A 17,636-nucleotide genomic window follows, 5' to 3' on the forward strand; every position below is an offset into this window, starting at 1 on the left:
GCGCTATTGCGACAGCTTTCTTCCAATCCTTGTCAAAATGGCTGACACCTTCAGATGACCATGACGCGCTGATATCCACTGATCTGATTTATCAGCAGAGATAAATAGCCTTTACGCAATCATGTGAGGCGAACGAAAAACGATTTTACGCTGATAAGCTTGACCAAACAATTTCAGGTTGTACTGTTATCGTCTAATGATAAAAGATTTGAACCTTATAGACTAAACGCGCTATCCGTTTGCTAAGGAACTGGAGGCAAATGAATCGCAAGGCCGCCATAGTATAACTCGTAGCATTCTAACTATCCTGGACGTTGCACAACTAATTGCTTTTACTGTGTCGAAAACATGGCGGAAAATTCGAAGAAAACAAAGAAACTAATTTCGATCGACGCTAACCGTATAGAACTAGGAGTTGGTAGCTTTGGAAACGTATTTAAAGGGAAATACAAAGGCCGTCCAGTCGCAGTTAAAAGAGTTTTACTACAAAATTGGAGCAAAAATGAAGAAGAAAACATGCTGAAGTTGGAACACCCGAATATTATCAAACTTCTTCATTGTGAAAGTGATAAAGATTTCAGGTGAGATTACTTCGACTTGATTTTAAAGTAAACTATAAAATATTTGAAAGTTTTTGGTCGCCATGTTACAGGTACTATGCATTGGAATTATGTGCCGCTTCGTTAGATAAGCTGTTCTTAGATTCGAATCACCCCCAAAAATACGACGGACCTATGCCACGTCACATCGAAGTTTTTCATCAATTAGCTTCAGGTCTCGAAGACATCCATTCAAAGAAATTAATCCATCGAGATATTAAGCCGAAAAATATTCTCATTTCGTTGCCAACTGCCGGCAAAAATGAAGAGATAACAATCAAATGGGCAGACTTTGGACTGTCTAGAACAGTCAACGAGCGGGGTACATTCACCATGAAAAGCGGAATCAAAGGGACAAAAAAATGGCTTGCTCCCGAAATATTGAAACTTTTGAAGACAGGGCAAGAGGGTCGCGGAGACGTAAGGGGCGACGTCTTTGCACTTGCCCTCGTTTTTGGATATCTATTATTGGACGGGCAACATCTCTACGGTTCTACTAAAAATAAAGGAGAAATTATCAAAAACGTAATCGACGGAAAACCAATCAACATGCAGAGTAATTCTTGACATCCTAGCACAATGTTCTGTTAATCCTGCTAAATTTTGTAACGAAGAATTTTTATTCCACTGTAGAAATTGACGAAAAATTACGTGGCCTATACGAGGATGAACTACTTCAAAAGATGTTGAAAGACGATCCTACCGAAAGAATGACGTCAACACAAGTTGTCGATCAACTGAAATCTATCAAGGAAAAGGTTGAATCAATTTAATGCAACTCGAGCATTCACCTAAATAGTTTTCGCTATGTTCTATTTAGCTTGCTACGAAAGAGAATGAGTTACGACGACTATGTGCTGATGATTCTACTATTACTGAAAGCAGTAAACGGAAAAGTGAAGAACCCCATCCAGATGAAAATGAGCATAAAAAGAGCGGATAAGCTACCTAAAAATCTAGCTGAAAAGATCGAACAGCCATTTCCTCTTTCCTTGTTGTCATTTAAATCAGATTTCAAATAATTAGAATATGATTAGTCTTCCTTTAAATCTGATTGTTAAGGTGAACGATTCAATTCAAAAATGCCCAAACGAAAACATCTTAACTTTCGAGCTTCTTTCAAAGCAAAAAAAAAGTGCATCACACCATGAAAGATGACCCTACTTAGAAATCCATCTCTTAAACTATTATCATGCCTTCAAATATCAATTTTGACCGCTTAATGTTGTCCCTTTGATGTGTAAACTATGCGTTTAAGTGAATCTTGCTTGCTACTCCTAACATTTGATGGTTTTCTTTTGCACTTATTTGGTTGGCGCGTAGTGACTGGTGAGAAGGTGCAATATGGCGGTGAGACGATTGTAGTTTTTCCCCCTCGCCAGTTGGCAAATAACCAAATATGTAATGACAATTTTGAACCAATTTAACAAAACTGTAGTTAACCACCTTGAAAATAAAGTAAAAAAATAAATTACATGACAAAAATGGAATTAAAGTTTTTTATCAATACCCAGCCATCACAAGTTCTGCAACTTTTTTTGGCACTGACTTAGAAATCCTGCAACATGGTTGCTACTTCCATTGAGCTACCATCTGTGTTGGCAACGATTACTGTTCACTTCCAACATTGGTAACAGTCTTTTTGCTGAAAAGGTACAAGAGCTTAAGAAGCACATTCTAAGTCAGACTATTTATATTTTTGTTACGGATATTATGTGGCTTCACTGGCGAAGTTGGGACTGGCGTTGATTCAATTCAATTCAAGATATTCATTATCCCCCTTCAATTCAAGTTCGATTCAAGCAGAATTTGATTTTCATACCTCCCAACGGATCGCCTTGAGCAGCATCAAATCCAGCTGCAACGAGAACTAGCTGTGGATCATACTGATATGCTATTGGCATAATAATTTGCTGAAATGCTGCAAGATACTCTGCGTCACCCATCCCTCTCTATTATTAATTATAAATTGAAATTATTAATTAATTAAATTATAAATACATTTTTAAAAAATTAAATAATCCAAACAGTATAGCTTGGGTTTTAGCATAACGCACCTTAGGCCACGCTATGTTGACGGTATAACCAGCTCCGGCACCTGTTCCGATAACGTTACAATCGGATTCTTCTGGTTTTAAAGGGAAAATGTCAAGCCGATGCAGTGAAACATACAAGACTCGTGGATCCTCTTCAAACATCCGCTGGATTCCATTACCGTGATGCACGTCCCAATCGATAATAAGAATTCTGAATTCATTCAAATAAAAAATTAATTCAATCGACTGATTAACACATCATACTAAATACCTTTCCAGGTGATGAATTTCAATGGCGTATTTAGCTGCTAATGCTGTATTGCTGAAGAAGCAAAATCCATAGGTTTCATCGCATTCCGCGTGATGCCCTGGTGGTCGGATAACTCCGATACCACTTCGGCTTTCGCCGCTCAAGATGCTTTCAACGATTTGAAGTGATGAACCAGCAGAAAGCAAAGCAGCACTACCCAAAATATTTCAAGAAAAAAGCAGTTTAGAAGATACGTAGTATCGAATTGCTAGTTGATAACTACCTGTAAGTATCCGGGCAAATGAAAATGGAGCCGTACTGTCGTTCCAACTGGTTGAGTGTTGATTGTTTTTTACCGGCAGTTACTGCGATCTCGTCAATGTAATCGGCTTTGTGTAACCACAGTAATTCTTCTCGAGTGGCATCTCGAGCATCCAGCCGATGACAACGATCCAGCACTCCGTATTCTAATAGCTTTTGGTAAATGGAAGTTATTCGAGCAGGTCGTTCTGGGTGACCCCTATGGAAATATTTGGAAAGAGTTTAATTAAATCGGGGATGGCATTTATTAGAATTGAATGTTTTCCTTAAGGTTCGTTGACATTACGATGTGAAGCCATTCTCTCATCGTAAACAAAACACAGCCGATGTTTCGGCACTGCCAGGCTCGTTTCTAAAATATTCAAAAATTAAACTAGCTTACGTAATTATGTTAACTATTAATTTACCTTTGATGAGCTGGTCGAGTCTTTGATCCAGCTGATCAATCGTCTCGCGATTTTGAACTGGGTAACAATTTCGAGTTGCAAAAGTTGTCGGTTTGATATCACTTCCCTCGAACGTAACAGTGGGAACAAAGTACGTTCCTTCCTTTTTGCTGCCCACTTTTGAAACATCAAAACGACCCTGAAACTGTAGACATTTCCGAAATGGGCGAAGTACATAAATGGCACTCAGGATACTCTCCTGAATGCTGTAAAAGGGGGAACCAATTCAGTTGCGATAAAGACATTTGAATGCGTAATAAAAAAATACTACCTAAGTGAAGGCTCATCGATTTTCGAGATGCTTGGACAAGGATCGCCAAGCAGAGTTCGTAAAGTCACAGCAGCTCCCTCAGCCAAAGATTTTAAACAGTATCCTCCCTAGATCATAAATCAGATTTCGTGGGCTGTTACAGTAATAGAATAATTAAATATACCTCAAGAACTACAGCGAGCTTTCCCTGGGCCAATCCCATCAGCGACGACGTCAAATGGGAATAGCATGCAGGCGTGATTTCCATTTCTCCCTGAAAGTTTCAAAAAATTAATCAATCTATCAATGGTTAAACTTATATTCTTCATTTAAATTTAGAAGTCTTAAGTAACATGACAAATTCTAAACCTTCTCGTCGCCCAATGCAGAATCGAAGCCAGAAGAGACGAGAACAAGATCAGGACGGAACTATGGCATGCAAACCAAGAAAAGAAAACAGTATAAATAAGAAATATGCATACAATACCTCAAAACAATCCAAGGCGGCGTCATAACCAGCTGATATTATTATCAAATCTGGTTGAAACTGAGGCAAAAATGAAGCGTTTAAAAGACTTGTGCGTTAATTGGACAAAACATGGAGCGATTGCACACCATTAATAATAATGGGAATACAAGAAACAAAGATGAAAAAGATGAATTACTTCATAAGCCAGAGGCAATAGCAGCTGGTGCCAAATGGCCAGATAGTCCGCGTTACCCATTTTAGTTTGATTCAATGGCACGTTCACGTTGAAGCCTTTGCCGGCCCCACTTCCTATATAGTGAAAATCGCTTTCACGAAGATTGGGCCAAAAAGCGCCGTGCTCGTAACGATGAACCGAAAAGTACAGGACTCTAAATATATTCGAAAGACAGAACCATATTATCAAGGAAAAGACGTGTTTATTTATAAATGAGCTGTATAAATAACCTGGGGCCATCATAGAACATTTGTTGGGTTGCCTGCCCATGATGGACATCCCAATCAACAATCAGAATTCTATTAACACCTTTGTTGTCTAATGCATGCTGGGCTGCAACTGCCACATTGTTGAAAAAACAATAGCCACAGTATTCACTTTTCATGGCATGGTGCCCTTGTGGTTTATAAAACCATGTTTAAACTAGAACAACACAGAACATGAGTCATTGATTACCTGACTATTGCCATTCCATTTTGAACCTTTCCATCAAGTATTGCATCAACAAGTTCAACCGTTGATCCAGCTGCCAACAACGCTAGTTCGTGTGTTGATGGATGAATGTAAATAGCATCATATCCTGAGCTGATAGCTTCTAATGCTTCAGCATCTGGACTGCCATCAGTTCCTTTGAGTAATTCAATTCTGTCAGGTGTGTGAAGCTTCAAAAGTTCCTCTTGGGTAGCTTTTCTTGGTTGAATTTCTACACATCGCTGCACCAATCCATATTCACGACATCTAACAGATTTTTTTATTTTTGAGGGCTCTTAAAAAAGAGGGAAAATACAAAACTGCATTTAGTTGGGGGGTTTACCTTTCTAGAACTCGAGTGAATCTCTCTGGACATTCCGGGTAATTTGGGTCCCAAAGACATTGGTGCTCCACCATTCGTTCATCATAAACAATTCCTGTTTGTCCACTGATTTTTTCTTTGCAATCCCTTGTCTAAAGAAAATGAATTCTATTATTCTAACCATCACCACAATCTGAACCCTATGAATTTAGCCAAATTAATAAAGCTATATAAATGGCAGCCTTACATTTTGTAGGTGATCGACAAATACATTTACTTTGTCATTCTTTTTACTTGATGGTGAACGACCTTTGACGAAGCTGGAAAACTTGGTCTGTTTACTCATCTTGAGCTCTGGGATTGACTGCAATCCGACTTTGACGGACTAAGTTTAATCAACACAACAAACAAGCTCTAGCTTGCAGACGTCATCTTGTGATGGTCGGTTAAACTGCTTGTTAAAAGCGGCTAAATTTTAATAGAAGTTGGCAACTCTTTCTTTTTAAAAAATACTGTTGCTAAGATGCTAACTGTAGTATTTTATTTCTTCTTTCTTCACCATTGAATGATTGCAATAAAATTTTCGGAGGAATAGTAAGGCAAACTTAAGTAAGAGTAAGAGACCATGGCAGAGTAGTTTCCGATGGGGAATGGCAAGGTAAACAAACAACTCTTAAATGTCCAGAAAGAAATGGTAAAGAATACGAAAGAAGTGAAGCCCACCTGTTGGTGTCGGTCCGTTTAAAGATTTTTGCAGTCGGGTTCGCCTCGTTATCTAGCAGTGATGTGTTAAATTATTTCGGGTGAGTTTGTCATTATTTTCGAACGGAATCATTCATATACCGAACGTTATGTGTTTTGTTGCACCGAGAAACGATTCCCTGTGAGAACATGATTTCACTTCGTTTGCTCTCGATGTGGTTAACTACTGCCTCGATGAATGGCAGTCAAAGTTGTCCCTTGCGCATTTGCAACTCACGAAGGATAAATAAATAAAAGAGGATTAGTAGAGGACTAGAAGAGACCCAGCTCCACGTTGTACATCCTGGGAAATGTAAATGCAAAGGATGACATTCAACAAATATTTGATATTACCAACAAGGATAAATTAACACGGAGTTTACAGATAACGGAAACATTAAGCGATACCAATCGTATAAAACAGATGGCAAAAAGAAGTCTTCCAATCCTGTTCCAGCGATTAAATAACCAATCAAACGACAACAAGAAATGTCTCGATGTATATGCTTTATTCGAAAAGAGTTCAGGATAAGTTTGCCACTGCTTTTCTTCTCTTTCCCTGTGAAGGTGGTGATTCATTTTTCCGTTTAGTAGGTGTGCCAGTTGCATCCTCTAAGATTTTAATTGCGGCTAAGCGTGTCTTAGATTTTTTTCTAAAATGATTCCGCAACAAATCTTCAAGCACAGTCTTTCCGTCCATGCCCTTTGCGTTCACGTCGATTCCGGATTGGATCAAGATTTGAATTGCGTAAGTTAAATGTATGCTTGAATTGTATTGACACATAAGATGGAGCGCATTTTCACTATTGTTCTTCGTTGCGTTCACATCGATTCCGGATTTGATCAACATTTGAATCGCTTCAGTTAAATGTTTGCTTGAATTGTATTGACACAGAAGATGGAGCGCATTCATTCCATCTTCGTTTTTTGCGTTCACGTCGATTCCGGATTGGATCAAGATTTGAATTGCGTCAGTTAAATTTACGCTTGAATTGTATCGACACAGAAGTTGGAGCGCATTCATTCCATCTTCTTCCTTTGCCTTCACGTCGATTCCGGATTGGATCAACATTTGAATCGCTCCAGTTAAATGTTTGCTTGAATTGTATTGACACAGAAGATGGAGCGCATTTTCACTATTGTTCTTCGTTGCGTTCACATCGATTCCGGATTGGATCAAGATTTGAATTGCGTCAGTTAAATGTTCGCTTGAATTGTATTGACACAGAAGATGGAGCGCATTCATTCCATCATTGTCCTTTGCGTTCACATCGATTCCGGATTGGATCAACGTTTGAATTGCGTCAGTTAAATGTTTGCTTGAATTGTATTGACACAGAAGATGGAGCGCATTATTACTATTGTTCTTCGTTGCGTTCACATCGATTCCTGATTGGATCAACATTTGAATTGCGTCAGTTAAATGTTCGCTTGAATTGTATTGACACAGAAGATGGAGCGCATTTTCACTATTGTTCTTCGTTGCGTTCACATCGATTCCGGATTTGATCAACATTTGAATCGCTTCAGTTAAATGTTTGCTTGAATTGTATTGACACAGAAGATGGAGCGCATTCATCCATCCTTGAGACTTTGCGTTCACATCGATTCCGGATTGGATCAACATTTGCATTGCGTCAGTTAAATTTACGCTTGAATTGTATCGACACAGAAGATGGAGCGCATTCATTCCATCTTCTTCCTTTGCCTTCACGTCGATTCCGGATTGGATCAACATTTGAATCGCTCCAGTTAAATGTTTGCTTGAATTGTATTGACACAGAAGATGGAGCGCATCGCATTTTCACTATTGTTCTTCGTTGCGTTCACATCGATTCCGGATTGGATCAAGATTTGAATTGCGTCAGTTAAATGTTCGCTTGAATTGTATTGACACAGAAGATGGAGCGCATTCATTCCATCTTCGTCCTTTGCGTTCACATCGATTCCGGATTGGATCAAGATTTGAATTGCGTCAGTTAAATGTTTGCTTGAATTGTATTGACACAGAAGATGGAGCGCATTATTACTATTGTTCTTCGTTGCGTTCACATCGATTCCTGATTGGATCAACATTTGAATTGCGTCAGTTAAATGTTCGCTTGAATTGTATTGACACAGAAGATGGAGCGCATTTTCACTATTGTTCTTCGTTGCGTTCACATCGATTCCGGATTGGATCAAGATTTGAATTGCGTCAGTTAAATGTTTGCTTGAATCATATCGACACAGAAGTTGGAGCGCATTCATTCCATCTTCTTCCTTTGCCTTCACGTCGATTCCGGATTGGATCAAGATTTGAATTGCGTCAGTTAAATGTTCGCTTGAATTGTATTGACACAGAAGATGGAGCGCATTCATTCCATCATTGTCCTTTGCGTTCACATCGATTCCGGATTGGATCAACGTTTGAATTGCGTCAGTTAAATGTTTGCTTGAATTGTATTGACACAGAAGATGGAGCGCATTATTACTATTGTTCTTCGTTGCGTTCACATCGATTCCGGATTGGATCAACATTTGAATTGCGTCAGTTAAATGTTCGCTTGAATTGTTTTCGACACAAAAGATGGAGCGCATTCATTCCATCTTCTTCCTTTGCGTTCACATCGATTCCGGATTGGATCAAGATTTGAATTGCGTCAGTTAAATGTTCGCTTGAATTGTATCGACACAAAAGATGGAGCGCATTCATTCCATCTTCTTCCTTTGCATTCACATCGATTCCGGATTGGATCAAGATTTGAATTACGTCAGTTAAATGTTTCTTTAATTCGTAGTGACACAGAAGATGGAGCGTATTCTCACTATTGTTGTTCGTTGAGTTCACATCGATTCCGGATTGGATCAACATTTGAATTGCGTCAGTTAAATGTTTGCCTGAATTATATAGACACAGAAGATGGAGCGCATTCCATCCATATCGTCCCTTTGCGTTCACATCGATTCCGGATTGGATCAACATTTGAATTGCGTTAGTTAAATGTTCGCTTGAATTGTATCGACACAGAAGATGGAGCGCATTATTACTATATTTATTCGTTGCGTTCACATCGATTCCGGATTTGATCAAGATTTGCAGTGCGTCAGTCAAATGTTTGTTTAAGTTGTAGTTAAACAGAATATGGAGCGCATTCTTTCCATCTTCGTCCTTTGCGTTCACATCGATTCCGGATTTGATCAAGATTTGCATTGCGTCAGTTAAATGTTCGCTTGAATTGTAGTGACACAGAAGATGGAGCGCACTCCATTCATACTTGTTCTTTGCGTTCACATCAATTCCGGATTTGATCAAGATTTGCATTGCGTCAGTCAAATGTTTGTTTAAATTGTAGTTACACAGAAGATGGAGCGCATTCTTTCCATCTTCGTCCTTTGCGTTCACATCGATTCCGGATTTGATCAAGATTTGCATTGCGTCAGTTAAATGTTTGCTTGAATTGTATTGACACAGAAGTTGGAGCGCATTCTTTCCATCTTCGTCCTTTGCGTTCACATCGATTCCGGATTGGATCAAGATTTGAATTGCGTCAGTTAAATGTTCGCTTGAATTGTATCGACACAAAAGATGGAGCGCATTCTCCTTCCAGTACATCGGTACATTTACATCGATTCCGGATTTGATCAAGATTTGCATTGCGTCAGTTAAATGTTTGCTTGAATTGTATTGACACAGAAGATGGAGCGCATTCTCATCATCTTCGACCTTTGCGTTCACATCGATTTCGGATTGGATCAACGTTTGAATTGCGTCAGTTAAATGTTTGCTTGAATTGTATTGACACAGAAGTTGAAGCGCATTCTTATCATCTTCGTCCTTTGCGTTCACATCGATTTCGGATTGGATCAACGTTTGAATTGCGTCAGTTAAATGTTTGCTTGAATTGTATTGACACAGAAGTTGGAGCGCATTCTTTCCATCTTCGTCCTTTGCGTTCACATCGATTCCGGATTGGATCAAGATTTGAATTGCGTCAGTTAAATGTTCGCTTGAATTGTATCGACACAAAAGATGGACCGCGTTGCGTTTATGTTTGTCCTTTGCGTTCACGTCGATTCCGCAGTCTATTAAGTCTTTTATTTTTCCTGTCAAACCGAAGTAAGGGTCCCCAGAACATAGCTTAAGCAATTCTTCCTCTTTTTCAGTAAGCTGAATAAAAATAAAATGAAAACTTTCTGGTTAATCAAAATTTTAACTAAGACTTTAGCTAATTGATTTAACCTTCGTTTTGATAGAATTTAGTTGATAGACGACTTGAGTCGATGTCATCCTGTCACGAGGTTCGTCTTTCAACATTTTTTGCAGTAATTCGTCCTCGTATAGGCCGCGTAATTTTCCGTGAATGTCTACAGTGTAACAATTAATTCTTCGTTAACAAAAAAGAATATTGCTGTAGGATATCGGGAATTACTTTTCAAATTGATTGGATTTTTTTCGATAATGTTGTTAAAAATCTGTTCTTTAGTTTGCTTAGAACCGTAGAGATGTTCCCCGTCCAAGAAAACACAACCAAAGACGAGGGCAAGTGCAAAGACGTCGCTTCTCACGTCTCCTCGACCCTCTTCGCCTTTCATCAAAAGTCTCAATATTTCGGGAGCAAAATAATTTGAGGTTCCTGCTATTGCACTCATCGTGCACGTTCCCCTGTCATTTACGGATTTGGACAATCCAAAATCCGCCCATTTAAATGTTACCTCAATCGTTTGGCCAGTGATTTCCTCCGAAATAAGGACATTTCCTGGTTTAATGTCACGATGGATTAGTTTCAGCGAATGAATGTGTTCAAGACCTGAAGCTAATTGAAGAAAAACTTCAATATGACGTGGAATAGGTCCCTTGTATTTGTCGGGGTGATCCGAATCTAAGAACAGCCTATCCAACGAAGCGTTACACAATTCCAATGCATAGTACCTGTAGCATGGCGAAGAAAAACAGATATTGATTTAGTTTTACTTTAAAATCAAGACGAAGTAATCTTACCTGAAGTCTCTGTCAATTTCGCAATGAAATAGTTTGACGATGTTTGGATGATCCAATTCTTTCATAGTATTTTCTTCTTCTTCATTCCAATTTTGCAGTAAAACTTTTTTTACTGCGACTGGACGGCCTTTGAACTTTCCTTTAAATACGTTTCCAAAGTTACCAACTCCTAGTTGTACACGGCCGGGTTTACTGTCGATCGAAATTAGTTTCCTTTTTTTAGTAGGAATTTCCTCCATTTTCCGAAGATACAAAAAGAAACAGTTAACTGTGGAATCGCCAGGAGCTGAAAAGATACAAGATAGTTTCCGAATGACGCCGTTGCGATAGATTTCTTCCAATCCTTGGCAAAATGGCAGTAGCCTTCAGTTGACCATGGCGCGCTGATATCTACTCTGCCCGGTTTATCAGCAGAGATGCATAGCCTTTATGAAATCATGCTAACGAAAATACGATTCTCAGCTGATAAGCTTGACCAAAAGATTTCAGGTTGTGCTGCTGTCGTCGGGTGGTTAAAGATTTAAACGTTCGACTAGACGCGTTATCCGTTTGATAACGAACTGGAGACAAATGAATCGCAAGACCACCATATTGTAGCATTCAAACTATCCTGGACGTTTTGCAACTAACTACTTTTTCGTTTCGAAAACATGGCGGAAATTTCAAAAAGAACAAAGAAACTAATTTCGATCGACGCTAACCGTGTAGTACTAGGAGTTGGTAGCTTTGGAAACGTATTTAAAGGGAAGTACAAAGGCCGGCCAGTCGCAGTCAAATGAGTTTTACTTCAAAATTGCAGCAAAAATGAAGAAGAAAACATTCTGAAGTTTGAACATTCGAATATTATCAAACTTCTTCATTGTGAAAGTGACAAGGATTTCAGGTGAGATTACTTCGACTTGATTTTGAATTAAAACTATAAAATATCTGAAAGTTGCCACGTTACACGTCGCCACGTTACAGGTACTATGCACTGGAATTATGTGCCGCTTCGTTAGATAAGCTGTTCTTAGATTCGAATCACCCCCAAAAATACGACGGACCTATGCCACGTCACATCGAAGTTTTTCAACAATTAGCTTCAGGTCTCGAACACATCCATTCAAAGAACTTAATCCATCGAGATATTAAACCGAAAAATATCCTCATTTCGTTGCGAACTGCCGGCGAAAATGAAGAGATAACAATCAAATGGGCAGACTTTGGACTGTCTAGAACAGTCAACGAGCGGGGTACATTCACCATGAAAAGCGGAATCAAAGGGACAAAAAAATGGCTTGCTCCCGAAATATTGAAACTTTTGAAGACAGGACAAGAGGGTCGCGGAGACGTAAGGAGCGACGTCTTTGCACTTGCCCTCGTTTTTGGATATCTATTCTTGGACGGACAACATCTCTACGGTTCTACTCAAATTAAAGGGGAAATTACCAAAAACGTAATCGACGGAAAACCAATCAACATGCAGAGTAAATCTTAACATCCTAGCACAATGTTCTGTTAATCCTGCTAAATCTTGTAACGAAGAATTTTTATTCCACTGTAGAAATTGATGAAAAATTACGTGGCCTATACGAGGATGAACTACTTCAAAAGATGTTGAAAGACGATCCTACCGAAAGAATGACGTCAACACAAGTTGTCGATCAACTGAAATCTATCAAGGAAAAGGTTGAATCAATTTAATGCAACTCGAGCATTCACCTAAATAGTTTTCGCTATGTTCTATTTAGCTTGCTATGAAAGAGAATGAGTTACGACGACTATGTGCTGATGATTCTCAGTTGGAACTAGCAGAGAAAATGGAAGACCTGATTCGGCTCGGAATCGACGTAGGCGCAAAGGACGAGAACGGAAAGAGTGCGCTTGATTATCTGTACGAAAGCAGTTCAAGAAACCCCAACCAACATATAGACAACGCCATTCAAATCCTAAAAGATGCAACTATTACTCGAAGCAGTAAACGGAAAAGTGAAGAACCCCATCCAGATGAAAATGAGCATAAAAAGAGCGGATAAGCTACCTAAAAGTCTAGCTGAAAAGATCGAACAGCCATTTCTTCTTTTCTTGTTGTCATTCAAATCAGATTTCAAATAATTAGAATATGTTTAGTCTTCCTTCAAATCTGATTCAATTCAAAGTGAAAGATTCAATTCAAAAATACCCAAACAAAAATATCTTACCTTTCGAGCTACTTTCAAAGCAAAAAAAAAGTGTATCACACCATTAAAGATGATCCTAATTAAAAATACTTTTCTTAAACTATTTCATGCCTTCAAATATCAATTATGACCGCTTAATGTTGTCCCTTTGATGTGTAAACTCTACGTTTAAGTGAATCTTGCTTGCTACTTCTAACATTTGATGGTTTTCTTTTGCACTTACTTGGTTGGCGCGTAGTAGTGACTGGTGAGACGATTGTAGTTTTTCCCCTTGGCGCCAGTTGGCGAATTTGTAATGACAATTTTGAACCAATTTAACAAAACTGTAGTTAACCACCTTGAAAATAAAGTAAAAAAATAAATTACATGACAAAAATGGAATTAAAGTTTTTTATCAATACCCAGCCATCACAAGTTCTGCAACTTTTTTTGGCACTGACTTAGAAATCCTGCAACATGGTTGCTTCTTCCATTGAGCTACCATCTGTGTTGGCAGCGATTACTGTTCACTTCCAACATTGGTAACAGTCTTTTTGCTGAAAAGTACAAGAGCTTAAGAAGCACATTCTAAGTCAGAATATATATATTTTCGTTACGGATATTATGTGGCTTCACTGGCGAAGTTGGGACTGGTGACTGCTATCGTCAAAGAAGAGGATAAACTAAATTACGTAATCGTCTACATAATTAATTTCGTCAAGACTTTTTGGAGATCGTAATCCCGTTAGATGGGAGGTTAATTTTTCTTTTAGTCAATACTTGGCTAAGAAGAGTCTAGTAATCAAACCTTTAATTAGGTTTTGAATTACGATTTTTTTCTATTCTTCCACATTACTTGATAATAGATACCTAAATCCTTTCTTTTCCAACGATAATTCCATCTTATAAACTTCACCAAATTCAGATTTTGATTCCTTTTTAAAAAACAAAAACTTCACAAAGATGATACGTGAGCAACCAACAATTTAAAAGAACAGGGACGAAATTACAACACCAACACAACTATTTTGAACGAGAAATCTTTATTAAAATGGCGGTCTCATATAACCGTGCGAGTTAGGAATAGATGCCTTGCACAATACAAAAGCTAACTTGCCTCACTAGCGGAAGATACTTAGAAATTCAACATACTTACACTAAACATGATGTAGCAGTTGATATCCAGATTCAAGTTCATTAAATGGCTTGTTCCGAATGATTGTTTTAGCCTTATAAAAGTCAATTTTTATAAGGCGCAATCGATATCTAATGGTATTCTTTTACTTCAAATCGACTAAATTCTGAAATTTCCCTTAGGGCGGATGGGTAAGAAAATTATACTGATGCTTCTAGAAAAAGTAAAGCTCAAGGCCATTGTTTGCCACATGTTCAAGGCCTTTGTTTCATTACTTGCCATTTCGTTTAACATGCTGTGACGTGCCTTTTTCTCTTCCATCAACAACGATCACATGGAGGAAGAGTTGGCAGTTTATTAATTCGGTGCAATGCAAAGTCAACAGGAAACGTGTATTGAATCCAGCATATGGCCAAATTCACTTTCGAAAAGGTATTGAAAAATCAATGAACACGTGTTTGTGCCATCGCTTAACTACCTACTGGAAACAATTTGGAAGGTGGTTTTTGTTCATGTAGATGAAGGATGAAAAAGAAGACTGTGGTTAAAAAATATTGCGTGTTAAGATCATACACAACGTTGAGCTCGACTTGGGCTGCTGGGCGGCCTGGTCACATGGATGTTTAACAGGCGTTTATTGTCTGCGAACTCGCGTGCTAGACCGTCAATGTGTTGGGGACGACACAATAACACTCAACATCCATACAGCCATGGTAGAGAGCCAACTGATGATGTCTTTTTGATAACGGTTATATAAATCAATTTATCAGTTGGAATTTAGATACACTTGTTTGAGGCTAATACGTTGACTATTACATTGATTGACAAGTTCATTCCCATTTCCTACAGAAGACCATGGCCACACCCTGCAGAAGAAGCAGTATATGTGACTGACAACAATCTTGATTTCCACTATATGGATCATGGTTAAATCAAATCACAGGATCAAATGCCAAAAGATAAGTTTATTTTCATGTCATGATGTTGTTGTGCTTAAGCCCCTTTTTAACTTTTTGGTTACACACTCAGTGAATGGCCCTGATTTACTACGATTCACGCTGCTCTCAAGGTGATGGCAGTTAAGGTCCTTCGCTAGCTACTCGTAATAATTGGATTACAAAAGATGTTGGATGTGTAGACCTGTATAATTTTAGTCTAGAGACCGTAAGACATGGACTTCTTTTCTTGTGTCTGTTTCAGTAGAACCCCGTTTCCAGAATGTTCTGGATCATCAGAGGGCGCCATTGCGACGTCATTTGCTCGTCAGTTTCTTCATCTGCCCTCAAGGAATTTGGTTGACCAAAACAAAAACAATGAAGTGAAAAATCCTAATTTACAAATGCGAGCAGATCTATTTGGATAACGTAGTTTCTCTCACCAAGTATCTGTTTGTAGAGCAATCATTTCTTTTTCGCTTCATTCTTATTCTCGTCATTGTTATTCGCTAACCGATTCAATATCTTTTTAGAATGATTGTAATTATTGACTACAAAAATTATGCAAGCTTCTGCTCATCAATGACGAAGAAGATATTGGGTACAAAGAGACAAAAATGAAGAGCAACGGACCCTGAGGCTCTTCGTAGCATTTCCTGGAACGCATTGCGACACTGTGTCTGTGTGTCTCGCAACCGTCGCCCTCTAACCTTATTCCCTACACACACGGATAAACACACTTAAAAAAGGACCTGTCGTCACTCTAGAACTTAAATGCCAAGTCATTGAATACTTTTGTTGAAACTCGCTATCCCCTAGTTCTTGGAATCCGACTTCCCATACTCTTCCGCAATACCGATTCCTCTTGACCTTATGAATTTACTAATAACCAGCATCGATCGTTCTAGCGGCTTCAGTTGTCTCGTCTCTCTCGCACCGTCATCACTGATTGCGCTTCTATTATACGCGACAGTTTTGCGCATCGCCAAACATTTTTTAAACATTGTCAGTTAACCGCCTCTTTACATTCCTTCACACTCATCAAATGAACTCGTCAATTAGAGAAGCAGCTGCAGGTAAATTTAAATAATAGAATAAAATTGTAGCTGAATTAATGGATTGTTTTGAAAACAATAGGAATGTTTAAGAAATTGCAAGAAATGACACACTCGCTGGGCTTACCCAGCCTCGAATTTAGGGATAGTTTCGGGGACATGGAGCAGATGGAAATCCGACCTCCTACCACTTTCGATTACAAAGTCCCTAATCGCGAATATCGCACGCATTTAATGCGGCTCCTAGTTAACAAGGGTTTAAGTTTCTTTCTGGAAGTGTTGGGTCAAACAGTGACCTCCGGCAATTTCCTGCCCGAGAAATCGGCCGATCCGCATCTCATCGAGGACGTCTTAAGCTCGTTGAATGGCGGCGTTGCGGTTTGCCAAGGACGCGGGAACGTTCGTCTGGATTTGACGGAGCCATCGCGACGCAAAGAAGCCGTCCGTCAAGGTTTGATAGAGGACAACATGATCACCTACCCCGACTTTCGTTACCGATCATACGATTGCGAATATTTGGTGGATACGGCGAACGGTGCCACACAATGTCCTCCTTGCGCCCAGCCGAACGATTCTTCCCAGAACGAAATCATTCCCAACATGTTGAATTTATCCGATTTAAAACTAGATAACAATCAGAGTTCGAAAAATGGCCAAATAGACGATGAACTGGAGCCGACCGTTATAGAACATCATCATCACCATCATCATCATTATTACAGAGATGGATCATCGCCCATCTCCTTTTTATATCAGGATCCTAACGCACCTGCGCCGTTGTCCCTCACGTTCGAATGATTCGTTTTTCTTTTTGCTTCTTCGTTTCAGCAAACCGGAATGACTTGATTCTATTTTTATACGTTTTTTTAAATTTTTCTTTACCTCTGTTTTTCTATTTTTAAACCAAAAATGATTGTACTTTCCTGTAAGCTCGACGTTGTTATTGTCTATTTCAGAAACGACGTCCCTTCGTTTTAAACTCGATGGCTTGAGTGGTTTTCTTTTTCCCACCATTTGGCTACCAGAATTTGTACTCCCAGTGTGTTGTCAGTTTTGGTATCAAGTGAATCAATAAAAAGAATTTTTTAAATGATTAATTTATTCACTTACGTCGGTACGTCGGGATTGCTGGCAGATGTTTTGACTGCCATTCGTGCTAAGCAAATTGCTTTTGTAAAGGTAAGTCGGTGATTGAGGATGGCCCATCAATTGCCAATTTACACATTTCTTCTGCTTTGATTATTTGTGTTTT

At 38.9% G+C, this 17,636-nt stretch overlaps 6 protein-coding genes and 1 long non-coding RNA gene across 9 annotated transcripts; 3 read left to right on the forward strand and 4 right to left on the reverse strand.

Moving 5' to 3' along the window:
• Positions 1-265: 265 nt before the first annotated feature.
• LOC130703977 (serine/threonine-protein kinase/endoribonuclease IRE1-like) lies at positions 266-2,075 on the forward strand. Its single transcript, XM_057525444.2, has 4 exons — positions 266-581; positions 653-1,155; positions 1,233-1,357; positions 1,420-2,075. The coding sequence occupies exons 1-4, from the start codon at positions 349-351 to the stop codon at positions 1,540-1,542; spliced, it is 984 nt and encodes a 327-aa protein (XP_057381427.1). The 5' UTR covers positions 266-348; the 3' UTR covers positions 1,543-2,075.
• On the reverse strand, positions 1,633-3,310 carry LOC132088249 (polyamine deacetylase HDAC10-like). The gene is made up of 7 exons (XM_059496674.1): positions 3,252-3,310; positions 2,907-3,098; positions 2,657-2,846; positions 2,422-2,551; positions 2,306-2,338; positions 2,110-2,244; positions 1,633-2,045 (listed from the first exon to the last, which is right to left on the reverse strand). The coding sequence occupies exons 1-6, from the start codon at positions 3,308-3,310 to the stop codon at positions 2,186-2,188; spliced, it is 663 nt and encodes a 220-aa protein (XP_059352657.1). The 3' UTR covers positions 1,633-2,045; positions 2,110-2,185.
• LOC130703973 (polyamine deacetylase HDAC10-like) lies at positions 3,284-5,187 on the reverse strand. Of its 2 annotated transcripts, none has more exons than XM_059496460.1 (8): positions 5,089-5,187; positions 4,837-5,029; positions 4,568-4,760; positions 4,390-4,449; positions 4,087-4,176; positions 3,924-4,030; positions 3,614-3,858; positions 3,284-3,558 (listed from the first exon to the last, which is right to left on the reverse strand). In XM_059496460.1, the coding sequence occupies exons 2-8, from the start codon at positions 4,989-4,991 to the stop codon at positions 3,473-3,475; spliced, it is 936 nt and encodes a 311-aa protein (XP_059352443.1). In that variant the 5' UTR covers positions 4,992-5,029; positions 5,089-5,187; the 3' UTR covers positions 3,284-3,472. The 2 variants fall into 2 exon arrangements, with proteins under 2 accessions (XP_059352443.1, XP_059352444.1); XM_059496461.1 differs by lacking the exon at positions 4,390-4,449 and adding an exon at positions 4,272-4,331 and having other exon boundaries at positions 5,089-5,183.
• Positions 5,188-5,961: 774 nt separating this feature from the next.
• Positions 5,962-11,772, reverse strand: LOC130703968 (putative ankyrin repeat protein RF_0381). 2 transcript variants are annotated; one of them, XR_009421543.1, is made up of 5 exons: positions 11,122-11,772; positions 10,553-11,052; positions 10,363-10,487; positions 6,243-10,290; positions 5,962-6,174 (listed from the first exon to the last, which is right to left on the reverse strand). XR_009421543.1 is itself a non-coding variant. In XM_057525432.2 (4 exons), exons 1-4 carry the CDS (start codon positions 11,358-11,360, stop codon positions 8,671-8,673), a joined length of 2,484 nt encoding a protein of 827 aa, XP_057381415.1. In that variant the 5' UTR covers positions 11,361-11,772; the 3' UTR covers positions 5,962-8,670. The 2 variants fall into 2 exon arrangements, 1 of the variants encoding a protein (XP_057381415.1); XM_057525432.2 differs by having other exon boundaries at positions 5,962-10,290.
• Positions 11,773-11,864: 92 nt separating this feature from the next.
• On the forward strand, positions 11,865-13,203 carry LOC130704201 (serine/threonine-protein kinase/endoribonuclease IRE1-like). The gene is made up of 4 exons (XM_059496515.1): positions 11,865-12,004; positions 12,085-12,587; positions 12,665-12,789; positions 12,852-13,203. The coding sequence occupies exons 2-4, from the start codon at positions 12,167-12,169 to the stop codon at positions 13,134-13,136; spliced, it is 831 nt and encodes a 276-aa protein (XP_059352498.1). The 5' UTR covers positions 11,865-12,004; positions 12,085-12,166; the 3' UTR covers positions 13,137-13,203.
• A 323-nt stretch (positions 13,204-13,526) lies between these two features.
• LOC130703982 (uncharacterized) lies at positions 13,527-13,913 on the reverse strand. The gene is made up of 3 exons (XR_009004859.1): positions 13,877-13,913; positions 13,682-13,816; positions 13,527-13,617 (listed from the first exon to the last, which is right to left on the reverse strand). It is a non-coding gene; the product is annotated as an uncharacterized LOC130703982 (long non-coding RNA).
• Positions 13,914-16,321: 2,408 nt separating this feature from the next.
• Positions 16,322-17,316, forward strand: LOC130704202 (uncharacterized). Its single transcript, XM_057525666.2, has 2 exons — positions 16,322-16,405; positions 16,467-17,316. Exons 1-2 carry the CDS (start codon positions 16,375-16,377, stop codon positions 17,180-17,182), a joined length of 747 nt encoding a protein of 248 aa, XP_057381649.1. The 5' UTR covers positions 16,322-16,374; the 3' UTR covers positions 17,183-17,316.
• Positions 17,317-17,636: the final 320 nt, after the last annotated feature.

This window comes from Daphnia carinata, chromosome 8 (genome assembly GCF_022539665.2).
Source record: "Daphnia carinata strain CSIRO-1 chromosome 8, CSIRO_AGI_Dcar_HiC_V3, whole genome shotgun sequence".
In the NCBI taxonomy this organism is placed as follows: Eukaryota; Metazoa; Arthropoda; class Branchiopoda; order Diplostraca; family Daphniidae; genus Daphnia; species Daphnia carinata.